Source organism: Cynocephalus volans, chromosome 3 (genome assembly GCF_027409185.1).
Source record: "Cynocephalus volans isolate mCynVol1 chromosome 3, mCynVol1.pri, whole genome shotgun sequence".
Taxonomy (NCBI): Eukaryota; Metazoa; Chordata; class Mammalia; order Dermoptera; family Cynocephalidae; genus Cynocephalus; species Cynocephalus volans.
The window spans coordinates 6254931-6267850 of record NC_084462.1 but is presented as its reverse complement, the minus strand read 5'-3'; the positions used below and the strand labels follow the sequence as shown (position 1 = coordinate 6267850).

Genomic DNA, 12920 nt, shown 5'->3' with positions numbered 1-12920 from the left:
GTTTTCCTGAAATGAATGGGAAATCTCACACTGTGTTGGTGGGAGAGAGTACCTCTGTAGCTGGGGGCAGAGGGAAAATCTAGCCAGATCTAGCCAAATACAAAATGTGCTGTCCTTGAAGAAGGATGCCCAACCTGGAGGAATCCTCATATACCTACACAGAATTGCCCCAACTGGAGGAACCCTCAGACATCTGTACAGAAGTCCACATGCTCAGAGACAGCCACCATAGCATTCTCAAACTATGAAAAATTATAAAAGACCCACATCTTCATTCAGAGAATGTTCTAACAAGGATGCAAAAGAGCAAAATATCATTGTTTCCTAATATGAAAACACTTAAAATTTCAAAACCTACAAAATAAAACACTGCAACAAAACATTCACTGAAAAATTTTTTCTAAAATTTCATAATGATGTGTAAATACACTCATACAGACACATGCTGACCCTTTCCACAGAACTGACAAGGGCAATTCTCCACTGAGATGTGAGGGAGAGTGGATGATTGAAAGGAAAGGGGATGCTTTACATCTTACTGCCTAAGACTTACGTTTGTTTGAAGTTTTACTATTAAACAAATATATACATCATGTGATATTTATATGTATATAAAACATTTACTAACAAGAGGTAGAAGGATAATATGGCTCCATCCTCTCTAATGACAAAGAAGTTCTGCTCTGAGATCTGAGAAAAATTTTAACCATTTCACCTTAAACACCTGCTGCAAAAGAGTCCCTGCAGGAATACCACTCTCCATGGGATGAAGTGCTGAGAATGGTTTAAGGAATCTCCTGCTATTAGATATTTATATTGAATGCATATATTAAAATCAATAATAAAATATACATCTTCTATCGCTGATGTCTGTGATGTCGCAGAGAGTTTGGAGACAGAGATATACAGGCTCATTAGTTTAACTTCAAATGTATTACAAAATCAGGCACAAAAGATTTCCCTTTATTGGTTTACTTTGGCAGAATTTACCAGATATTTGTACACATGAATATACGACTTCCAATATGAGCTCCTCTAATCCTGGTCTATAGAGAGGTGACAGTGCATCCAGATGTGGGCACTAAACACTCCCTCCTGCCAAAGAGCACTGACACCATGGGGCCCACACTCTGTCTCCAATCTACTTCCAGAAGGGAAGCCCCTCGCAGGACATGCGCAACAGAGCCTCTTCACAAGTTTGTGTTACAGGGTGTTACAGGGTGGAGGTGAAATGGAATCTATGTGGAGATGAGAGGGACAGAGGGAAGGCATGGGTAAGCGCAAGCAAACATGTCAGGCAGGACACTTCAGTCAGAGATTAGCAGCTCCAATGCCCACATGTCAGAAAGGAAGGACACAGAACAATCAACCAAGAATATCACTTTACCTGAGTAAGAGCCACGCCTGCCTCCTTTCCTTTCCTCTTCCTCCTCTTCCAGGCTTCTTCTTCACGTAACATGATCTTTACAAGTCAATCCTGAATGTCGAAAGTTTGCTGGTTAATGCTCAGATACAACACCTTCCCTTCCTGTGCCACAACCACACACACAGGGAAGACCTCACCATGTGGAAAAACCATCCTCTGCTGCCCACTGCACCAGGGGGGATGCAGGGACAATAAAATACTAGAAAAAGAAAACGTGAGTTTTTGACCCCATTCTTCAGAACTCTCACCCATCTTGGTGATGCCCAAAAACACGCCGCAGCAGTGGGGAGCTGGGCTGGAATGAGCACCCCTTCAGGACACAGACCTGGCCCTAACCCAACACGATGCAGAGCACAGCCCCCTCATATCTCCCTAAATCACAGGATGATCTCAGTCCTCAGATACGGAGGACACAGACCTTGATGTTCAAAGCTGGATACGGATTAGAAAATCACCTGAGAAACAGTAAATACTATTTAGGCTGGGCCCCAACCTGTCTATGCAAACAGGCATCTTTCATAAGCGGGCACAAGAGACTTTGCAAAATGCCTCAGCACTCTAATGTGAATGCAGGGTTAGCACCACTCAGGAGAAAGCCCAGCAATCTTCCCAGCTTCTGACTCTGCTCTCCCTTTGGGGCCTTATTGTCACCAGTACCCAGACAGTGAAAAGGGGGTAAAAAGAAATATACAGAGCAGGCAATATAAACAGAGGTAGGGGTAAGGGTGAGGCTGAAATGGTACGTTTCCCCCCTGCTGTGCTTCCCCCTGTGCTCTCCTTGTTACCCCTTGCTACAGCCTTCTGTCCCACACCTCGTTGCTCTGCCTACCATGGCACCAATGCTTTCATCCTCTCGCCCATCTCTGTTGGAAGGGCCTTGCTCCCTCTCATCTCTCTGGAAATCCAACTCTTCTCTACATTTCTCTATTTTCTTCTCTTTCTGACTCTTTTTCTGATGATTCTTTCCTCTCTTAAACTGTCTTGTTGCAAATCCTTCACCCATCCTCTGTTTTGCCAGCTCTTTATGGTTCTTCATTCTTCTTTTCTCTCTCTCTCTCTCTCTCGGCTTTTCCACTTCTCCTAGTCGCTCTCTATCTCCCTTTCTCCCAATTCTCTTTACCAACACATTCAAAACAAGAGCGATGGGGAAAAGTGGCTGCTTCCCAGAAGAGCACATTTCCCAATGGAGCGGAATTTGGGGCGTAGAACACGGCACGTCACAAACAGGTCAATGTCACCTCCCCCAACACGGAGGAGTGACTGAGAAGGGAAGGCCCGGGGAGCGGAAGAATCTCGCCTGAGAAGAAGGACCACAGATCAGGGAGATAGAAATGGTTTCTCAGGGGCAGGGAGAGGATGCGGCCTCTCTTGTACTGGGGCGGCCGGTGCTCCATCCAGGGGCCGATAAGGGGAAGATTTGGGGTCGTGAAGGACGTGAATCCACCTCTCTGGTGAGAACTTACAACGGCCGCGGGGACTGCCAGGTCCACAAAGTTGTTTTAAGTAGGAAAACGAGGAGAAAGGAGGTGTCTACATGACCTGTGAGCAGAATCCCAGAGACAAGACCAGCTGCAGAGACTTTAACCCAGAGGGGAAACGAACCCCGGGCTCTCACGGCGACGTCTGCATATATTCCCATTTGGGGTGGAGGCGGAGGTGCAGGAATTTTAAGGTCAGTAGTGAACCTAGGCCCCTAGTATGATGAACAGAGGACTGCCCAAATCAATTTTGAATTACATAGAGAGAAACTCACGTGCCGCGGCGTAATCTTTGCTCCGCGCTCTCCGCTTCCGGGTCTGCAGTGAACCGCGCACGCGCACAGGGAAAAGACTGGACGGCCAAGGGGCGGGACCTGGGCGGGGCGGAGCCGGCAGGGGTGGGGCGTAGAGAGAAGCCCGGTCTAGGCAGGCGCCAGGGAGGGGCCTGGGCTTGTTTCTGCTTCTCTTCGTGTTTGTCCGTGATTCCAGCCTTTGGAATCATGTTTTTGGGGTTTTGTGTTTTTTTTGCTTTTTGGTGTTTTAAATTATGCAACAAATTTTATTTAGCATCGTCAGTCCCAACATCTAGTACAAAAAATGTAGAGAGGTTAGAAAGTGCATTAAAAAACAGTCTTGAGGCTGGCCGGTTATCTCAGCTGACTAGAGTGCCGTCTTATAACATCAAGGTCAAGGGTTCAGATCCTTTGGCCTGTCAGCCGCCAAAAAGAAAAAAAAAAAAAAAAAAGTCCAGTCTTTACCGAAAGAAAGCAGGAAATATATTATTAATTCAAAATATTTTACACTTGAATGATAAACTGCAATAATTTATTTTGGGCATCTACTGGTAAGAGAAAGAAGAGAAGAAAGGACGCTTAGAAGCGTTAAATATCCAGCTGATACCAGAGAATTCAGTCGCGGTCACTGAGACCAGCATTCTTGGTTTCTGAATTGGCGCCCTCAGCTGGAACTGTTCACAGGACAGAAGACGTGCATACTTCAGGAAGACATCCAGGTCTGTTATTCCCCCCCTCAAGGCGTCTCGCAGGTAAAAGTGTCTTCAAAAGCATTTTCCTCTGCATGCAGATTTATGATGTTTGTATACTGGGGCTGCGGGAATGATAACTTTGTCGATACCATTGTTTTCAGATTGATTTTTCCATTTTCTCCAGAGCAGAACTGAGTTTTTGTCCTTCTTTTTCAAAAGTTATATGTTCTTATCAACCTCAGCTACTTCTTCATCTAAATGGGTAACCATTCTCTTCCAGTTTTTGGTGACCTTTTTTCAGGTCTTCCTCTCTTCATTTCAAGGCATTGAGCTCTGCCCGGACACACTGCATTTCCTCCTTCATCCGCCATCTCGGTTTGTCACTGCTCAGATGAGACAGGCTTGCAGGGTGTCCTCGCTGATCGTGCCATCCCTACTGGGACCAACAGTGATCACAGGAGTCTGGGAAGGGTACTGGGAACTTGTTGTGGCAGGATATGGACCACCAGGTAGGTAATGACAGCCTGTGTAACCACTGGGATTTGTGGGTGTCCGGGTGGGTATGCAGAGATTCCACTCAGCATATCTGGTGTGCAGGAAGTATTTGGTGGCCCTGTTGCTTGGTATGGGGGATAGGATGCTGAAACAATAGGATGAGAGAGGACTGGAAGTTTACCTCCAAAGACCACAATCATGCCCTGAATAACCCCCAACAACTCTGACTGTGGGCTATTCATGTAGATAAGGAGGATATATCTTCCTATTGCGTCAACATGCTTTCCTGTTTTTAGTCATTAAACTAGTAGGCTTAACAAAACAGATAGCAGGATTGTACGGGTATGTGTCCAGCAGCCATAGACATATTGGAATATTATATGTATTACCTCTGTAAGGCACAGGAATTGTTTCAGTAGGCTCATTAGTTCCCCGGAACTGCCATCATTAAAAACATAGGAACCCAAGATGGCGGTGGCTGCAGCGGTTGGCGCGGAGTAGCTGAGGTGGAAAAGGCGGCCACTGGGCCTCAGGCAGCCGGGAAACTTGTGGACCTTCCTCTCGCCATCTCTTAAGGGAGGACCACTGCTGCTGGCTGGTCGTGGGGGGTGACTGCCACTTTGCCCCCAGCAGGAGAGGCTGCCTCATTTACAGGCAACAGCTTTGAAGTGTGGAGCAGGAAAAGAACTGTTTCTTAGCTGCCAAAGTGAGTCTCGAATCAGGGAACATGGCGCCAGGGCTGCTGCAGATGCAGACAGGACCCCGGAGGCCGGGGCCGCGCTGAAGGCGGCCAGCTGCCCTACTCAGGATTTGAGGTTTCAGGCCGACATTAAAGAAGATTCCTGGGAGCGCCCGAGCCACGCCGCGACTGAACAGCCCAAGGCGGCAGCGGCCGAGAACAGGGAAGGCGACAAACCAGAGACAGAGAGTGAACACCTGACCTGGCACAACCCTGTGAGTGACCCCGGGCTCAGATCTGTTCGGGGGGATTACACCCACCCAGCTCCCGCCTGAACCACCAGGCCACTCACTGCCCCGGGGCTGCCTCCATTTTCCCAGGTGCTCGCAGCCCCACCCAGCTCGGCCATCACTGAGCCTTCCCACTTGCTTGGCCCGGCGTGGGGCTTTATGGAGCCTGCGGGCCGGCCTCAAATCCCACTCCCTCCGCAGTTCTCTGGCGGGGGTGGTGGCGGGGGGAGTCCCCAGCCAGTGTTGGGAGGGCAAGGAAGTACGGGCGGGCCGACTGTCACTCCACCACACCCTGGACTCCGGCCCCCAGTAAAATTCCTGTTACTGGGAGGCAGATACCATCTCTGCAGCCACCAGTTTGGAAAAAAGCCTAACCAATTTCTGGTTAGGAATAGTGTGGTAGGAGAGTTCCCAGGCCCACTTGAACCTGCTGGAGAGGAGGCTGCAGGTGGGCGCTAGATTTGGTCTATGCCAGGGGGATACAAAGGTGAACAAGCCCCGAGAGAGATCTACACAGTGCTACAAAGGCACCCAGAGAGACCGGTCGTCTGCGCCTAGCAGAAACCTGGTAGACTTCCTGGGTGAGGCGGTGCCGAGCAGGGTCTTGAAGGCCCAGCTGATAGAAGAGGGACTCAGAAGACACGCCCCAGCCCAGCACAGTGCGCACAGAGTGGGGAGACGTGCGACCTGGGAGGCGGAGACTTAACAGAAACCGCACACCCAGTGGGGGCGACACTGCACAATCCAACAGCCTGGGCCAGAGCACAGGGAACAGGGAGAAGTCCTGCACAAGAAGTGAAAGCTCAACAGAGATCACACACCCTGTGGTACGTGATCCACCAGCCCAGGAGAGTCCAAGCTGACCAGAAAGGTGGCTCCCGGGAGAAGCCCAAGACCCGAGGCAACCACACACACAAGGCACTAGAGGCCAACCGAGCAGTCACGGAGGGAGCCATACAAAATTGGCAACCACAGCAACATCCTAGTTAGTCATCAGTCTCAAACCGGTGGTCTGTGAAACCCCCTGCCACAATGAATAAACACCAAAAAAAAGATACCAGAAATACAAAAAATCATGAAAGTACACCACCAAAAGTTAGTAAATTTCAAACTCTAGATCCTATAGAACAAGAAGCCCTTGAAATGACTGACAAGGAATTTCGAGTGATAATTCTAAGGAAACTGAATGAGATACAAGAAAACTCAGCCAGACATCATGATGAAACGAGGAAAAGTATACAGGATCTGAAAGAGGAAATCTACAAGGAAATCAATGTCCTGAAAAAAAATGTAGCAGAGCTTGCTGAACTGAAGAAGTTATTCAGCGAAATAAAAAACACAACGGAGAGTTTAACCAGCAGGCTTCTCAAAGTTGAAGAGAGAACCTCTGAACTTGAAGATGGGCTGTTTGAAATAACACAAGCAGACAAGAAGAAAGAAAAAAGAATCAAGGACATTGAAGAAAATCTGAGAGAGATATCAGACAACCTCAAGCACTCAAATATCCGAGTCATGGGTACTCCAGAAGGGGAGAAAAATGGAGATTCCATTGAAAACATATTCAACAAAATAGTGGCAGAAAACTTCCCAGGTATACGAAAAACCACAGATCTTCAGATCCAGGAAGCTCAACGATCTCCAAACGTATTCAACCCAAAAAGGCCTTCTCCAAGACATGTCAGAGTCAAATTGGCTAAACTCAGAGAAAAAGAGAGAATCTTAAAAGCTGCAAGAGAGAAGCGTCAAATCACCTATAAGGGAGCCCCAATCAGGCTAACATCAGACTTCTCATCACAAACCCTAAAAGCTAGAAAGGAATGGGATGATATTTTCAAAATACTAAAAGACAAAGATTGCCAGCCAAGAATACTCTACCCTGCAAGGCTATCCTTCCGAAATGAAGGGCAAATAGTATATTTCTCAGACAAAAAAAAACTGCGGGAGTTCCCTACCACACGACCACCCTTACAAGAAATTCTCAAGGGAGTATTGGGTTTGGATCCTGAAAAATAACTACCACTGCCATAAAAACCCAAGAAAAATCAATACCCACTAGTATAGTAAAAATGGCATCCATGAAGAGAAAACAAGCAAACAAAAACACTATCTACAAACTAAGGAATCAACAAACACAGAAACCAAAGAGTAAATCAGAAAACAAGGAACAAAAGACACCTAAGACAACCAAACAACCAATAAAATGCTAGGAATAAATCAACACCTTTCAATAACAACTCTTAATGTAAAAGGCTTCAATTCCCCAATCAAAAGACACAGATTGGCTGACTGGATCAAAAAGGAGGACCCAACTATATGCTGCCTACAAGAGACCCACCTCACCCATAAAGATTCACACAGACTAAGAGTGAAAGGATGGAAAAAGATTTACCATGCAAACAGAAAAGAAAAACGAGCAGGAGTAGCTATTCTTATATCTGACAAAATAGACTTTAAATTAAAAACAATAAAAAGAGACAATGAGGGACACTACTTAACGATAAAAGGACTGATCCATCAAGAAGACATAACAATCATAAATATGTATGCACCCAATGTTGGAGCAGCCAGATTAACAAAACAAATGCTATTAGACCTAAAGAAGGAAATAGACACCAATACCATAATAGCAGGGGACCTGAACACCCCACTGTCAATATTAGACAGATCATCTAGGCAAAGAATCAGTAGAGAAACACAAAATCTAAACAAGACTCTAGACCAATTGGAATTGGCAGATATCTACAGAACATTCCATCCAACAACCTCAGAATATTCATTCTTCTCATCAGCACATGGATCATTCTCCAGGATAGATCACATATTAGGTCACAAATCAAGTCTCAATAAATTCAAAAAAATTGGAATTATCCCATGTATCTTCTCAGACCACAATGGATTAAAACTAGAAATTAATAACAAACGAAACTCTGGAAACTATACAAACACATGGAAATTAAACAGCATTCTACTTAATGACATATGGGTCCAAGAAGAAATCAAGCAGGAAATCAAAAAATTTATTGAAACTAATGAAAACAATGATACATCATACCAAAACCTGTGGGATACAGCAACAGCAGTATTGAGGGGAAAATTTATCGCATTAAACTCTCACTTCAGAAGAATGGAAAGATGGCAAGTGAACAACCTAACACTTCACCTTAAAGAACTAGAAAAACAAGAACAATCCAAACCTAAAGTTAGCAGACAGAAAGAAATCATTAAGATCAGAGCAGAACTGAATTAAATTGAAAACCAAAAAACAATTCAAAAGATCAATGAATCAAAAAGTTGTTTTTTTGAAAAGATAAATAAAATTGACAAACCATTAGCATGGCTAACAAAAAAAAGAAGAGAGAAGACTCAAATAACAAAAATTAGAAATGAAAACGGCGATATTAAACTGATTCATCTGAAATACAAGGAATCGTTCGAGACTACTATAAACAACTATACGCCAACAAATTTGAAAATCTAGAGGAAATGGATAAATTTCTGGACACACACAAGCTCCCAAAACTGAACCATGAAGACGTAGAAAATTTGAACAGACCGATAACAATAAAGGAGATTGAAGCTGTTATCAGAAGGCTCCCAACAAAGAAAAGCCCAGGACCAGATGGATTCACAGCAGAATTTTACCAAACATTCAAAGAGGAATTGACACCAATTCTTTACAAACTATTCCAAAAGATTGAAACGGACGCAAATCTCCCAAACTCATTCTATGAAGCAAACATCGTCCTGATACCAAAACCAGGTAAAGATATAACCAAAAAAGAAAACTACAGGCCGATATCCTTGATGAATATAGATGCAAAAATCCTCAGTAAAATACTAGCAAACAGAATACAGCAACACATACATAAAATTATTCATCACGATCAAGTGGGATTCATCCCAGGGATGCAAGGTTGGTTCAACATACGCAAATCAATAAATGTGATACACCATATTAATAAAGTCAAACACAAGGACCATATGATCATCTCTGTACATGCTGAAAAAGCATTTGATAAAGTTCAACACTAAATCATGACAAAGACCCTCTATAAGTTAGGTATACAGGTAAAATATCTCAACATAATTAAAGCCATATATGCCAAACCCACTGCCAATATCATCCTGAATGGGGAAAAGCTGATAGCTTTTCCTTTAAGAACAGGAATTAGACAAGGATGCCCACTCTCACCACTCCTATTCAACATAGTGTTGGAAGTACTAGCCAGAGCGATTAGAGAAGAGAAGGCAATAAAGGGCATCCAGATTGGAAAAGATGAAGTCAAACTGTCCCTGTTTTCAGATGACATGATCCTGTATATCGAACAGCCTAAAACCTCTACAAAAAACTGTTGGAATTGATAAATGATTTCAGCACAGTAGCAGGATACAAAATCAACACACAAAAATCAGTAGCATTTCTTTTCTCCAATAGTGAACATGCAGAACGAGAAATCAAGAAAGCCTGCCCATTTACAATAGCCACCAAAAAAATAAAATACTTAGGAATTGAGTTAACCAAGGAGGTGAAAAATCTCTATAATGAGAACTACAAACCACTGCTGAGAGAAACTAGAGAGGATACAAGAAGATGGAAAGATATCCCATGCTCTTGGATTGGAAGAATCAACATAGTGAAAATGTCCATACTACCCAAAGTGATATACAAATTCAATGCAATCCCATCAAAATTCCAAAGACATTTTTCTCAGAAATGGAAAAAACTATCCAGACATTTATATGGAACAACAAAAGACCATGCATAGCCAAAGCAATGCTGAGCAAAAAAAATAAAGCTGGAGGCATAACACTACCTGACTTTAAGCTACACTACAAAGCGATAATAACCAAAACAATATGGTACTGGCATAAAAACAGACACACTGACCAATGGACTAGAATAGAGAATCCAGAAATCAACCCACACACTTACTGCCATCTGATCTTTGACAAAGGCACCAAGCCTATTCACTGGGGAAGGGACTGCCTCTTCAGCAAATGGTGCTGGGATAACTGGATATCCATATGCAGGAGAATGAAACTAGATCCATACCTCTCACCGTATACTAAAATCAACTCAAAATGGATTAAGGATTTAAATATACACCCTGAAACAATAAAACTGCTTAAAGAAAACATAGGAGAAACACTTCAGGAAATAGGACTGGGCACAAACTTCATGAATACGACCCCAAAAGCATGTGCAACCAAAGGAAAAATAAACAAATGGGAGTATATCAATTTAAAAAGCTTCTGCACAGCAAAAGAAACAATTAACAGAGTTAAAAGACAACCAACAGAGTGGGAGAAAATATTTGCAAAATATACATCTGACAAAGGATTAATATCCAGAATATATAAGGAACTCAAACAACTTTACAAGAAGAAAACAAGCAACCCAATTAAAAAATGGGCAAAAGAGCTAAGTAGGCATTTCTCTAAGGAAGATATACAAATGGCCAACAGACAGATGAAAAAATGCTCAACATCACTCAGCATCCGGGAAATGCAAATCAAAACTACACTGAGATACCATCTCACCCCAGTTAGGATGGCTAAAATCCAAAAGACTCTGAACGATAAGTGCTGGCGAGGTTGCGGAGAAAAAGGAACTCTCATACATTGTTGGTGGGACTGCGAAATGGTGCAGCCTCTATGGAAAATGGTATGGAGGTTCCTCAAACAATTGCAGATAGATCTACCATACGACCCAGCTATCCCACTGTTGGGAATATACCCAGAGGAATGGAAATCATCAAGTCGAAGGTATACCTGTTCCCCAATGTTCATCGCAGCACTCTTTACAATAGCCAAGAGTTGGAACCAGCCCAAATGCCCATCATCAGATGAGTGGATACGGAAAATGTGGTACATCTACACAATGGAATACTACTCAGGTATAAAAACGAATGAAAGACTGCCATTTGCAACAACATGGATGGACCTTGAGAGAATTATATTAAGTGAAACAAGTCAGGCACAGAAAGAGAAATACCACATGTTCTCACTGATTGGTGGAAGCTAAAAATTAATATATAAATTCACACACACACACACACACACACACACACACACAAAACCCGGGGGGGTGGGGAAGAAGATATAACAACCACAACTACTTGAAGTTGATACGACAAGCAAACAGAAAGGACATTGTTGGGGGGGAGGGGGGAGGGAGATGGGAGGGAGGTTTTGGTGATGGGGAGCAATAATCAGCCACAATGTATATCGACAAAATAAAACTTAAAAAAAATAAAAATTAAAAAAAAATTAAAAAAATAAAAACATAGGACCCCAACACAGGTTTGAGGTCTCTGTATAGAGTAATAACATTGACAGTTTCACATACGTTTAGGTCCCTGTATTTGTACTGGGCCATAGACTTCTACAGTTCCCCAAAACTTCCTCTATAATTAAGGATAACCACTTAATCGAGAAAAAGTCATGAAGACTTCGACACTGTTTTCTTGAGCTGACTCTCAGACACCACTATAACGGCCACCTGGAGACTCCCGTCCTGCAGGCAGAGGGTCAGCCGCTCCTGGACTGCCCCAGGCCACCCCACATGATCGCACACCCAGTGGCCTCCCCCGCCACCCTCTCCCACCGCTCCCACATCCCCAACCTCTGTCTCTTGGCATTTGGAACCCTTTGAGTCAATTTCACCTCCTGTGGAGCAGCATTGGAAACTGCTTATTTCAAGCTGATCTTTCAAACAGTTTGAAGGTAAAAGCTTAGGGTGTGTGGGCCACTTATACTGGAAACCAAGATGTTCTCCTCATAACAAGTTGAAAATAGTTTATGTGAAAAGCTCTTTTTGCCAGTGGGTTGGAGGGTTAGACACTAGCGAGGCTGAAATTACTCAGAGGTCTGGATCTGGCATCTCTGTGGTAGTAGATCTGGGGCAGTAATCAGATCCAGGAAAGTTCCTACAAATTAAACTCATTTAAGCATTTTACTTAAAAAGCCTGGAATTGTCTGGGAAGGGAATGCAGACTACAATGCAAAATACCAAACATCCTGGGCAGAATGTGCAGTTGCATCTTGAAGCCCAGCAAATCGTCCTTTCCATTTCTATTTTCCATTCTCCCTGAAAGAAGAGTCAGACCTGTGCTCAGTTCCAGAGACTTCCATGGGGTCAACACCTGTGGTCTTGGAGGGAACAGCCAAGACCATTTAACAAAAAGCAAAGAGTGAGAAAAGTGTAAAGAAAGGGCAAATGTCTATTTGGAGATTGGATCATTGTATTTATGGGAACACACCCACAAAAGTAACAAATGTGTAACAAACAAATACTTCTTTAAACTAACATAATTGAAAGGTAACATAGGGACAGTTGTAGACTTCATGTTGACAAAATATAATCAGTTATAATTTACAGTGGAAGATGAGGCTGTAGTTACAAGAGCATGCATTAAGATAGAATAGAGAATGCTACAGACACAAAAGGCCACAAATTGAGTAATACCATTTATGTAAAATATCTAGAATATGTAAACCTATAGAAACAGAAAGCAGATTACTGATTGTCAGGGGTTGTGGGAAATGGGGAGTGATTACTCTGTGG

General features: G+C 43.5%; 1 protein-coding gene and 1 pseudogene across 1 annotated transcript in view; both read right to left on the bottom strand.

Annotated features, from left to right (window-relative positions):
* LOC134372922 (zinc finger protein 160-like) overlaps window positions 1-3219 on the bottom strand; it is a 91251-nt gene extending 88032 nt beyond the window's left edge. The window contains 2 exon segments of the mRNA XM_063090257.1: window positions 1388-1477; window positions 3180-3219. Coding sequence (XP_062946327.1) covers window positions 1388-1459 — 72 coding nt within the window. The 5' untranslated portion in view covers window positions 1460-1477; window positions 3180-3219.
* A 523-nt stretch (window positions 3220-3742) lies between these two features.
* On the bottom strand, window positions 3743-12438 carry LOC134371907 (tumor susceptibility gene 101 protein-like; annotated as a pseudogene).
* Between the last annotated feature and the right edge of the window lie 482 nt (window positions 12439-12920).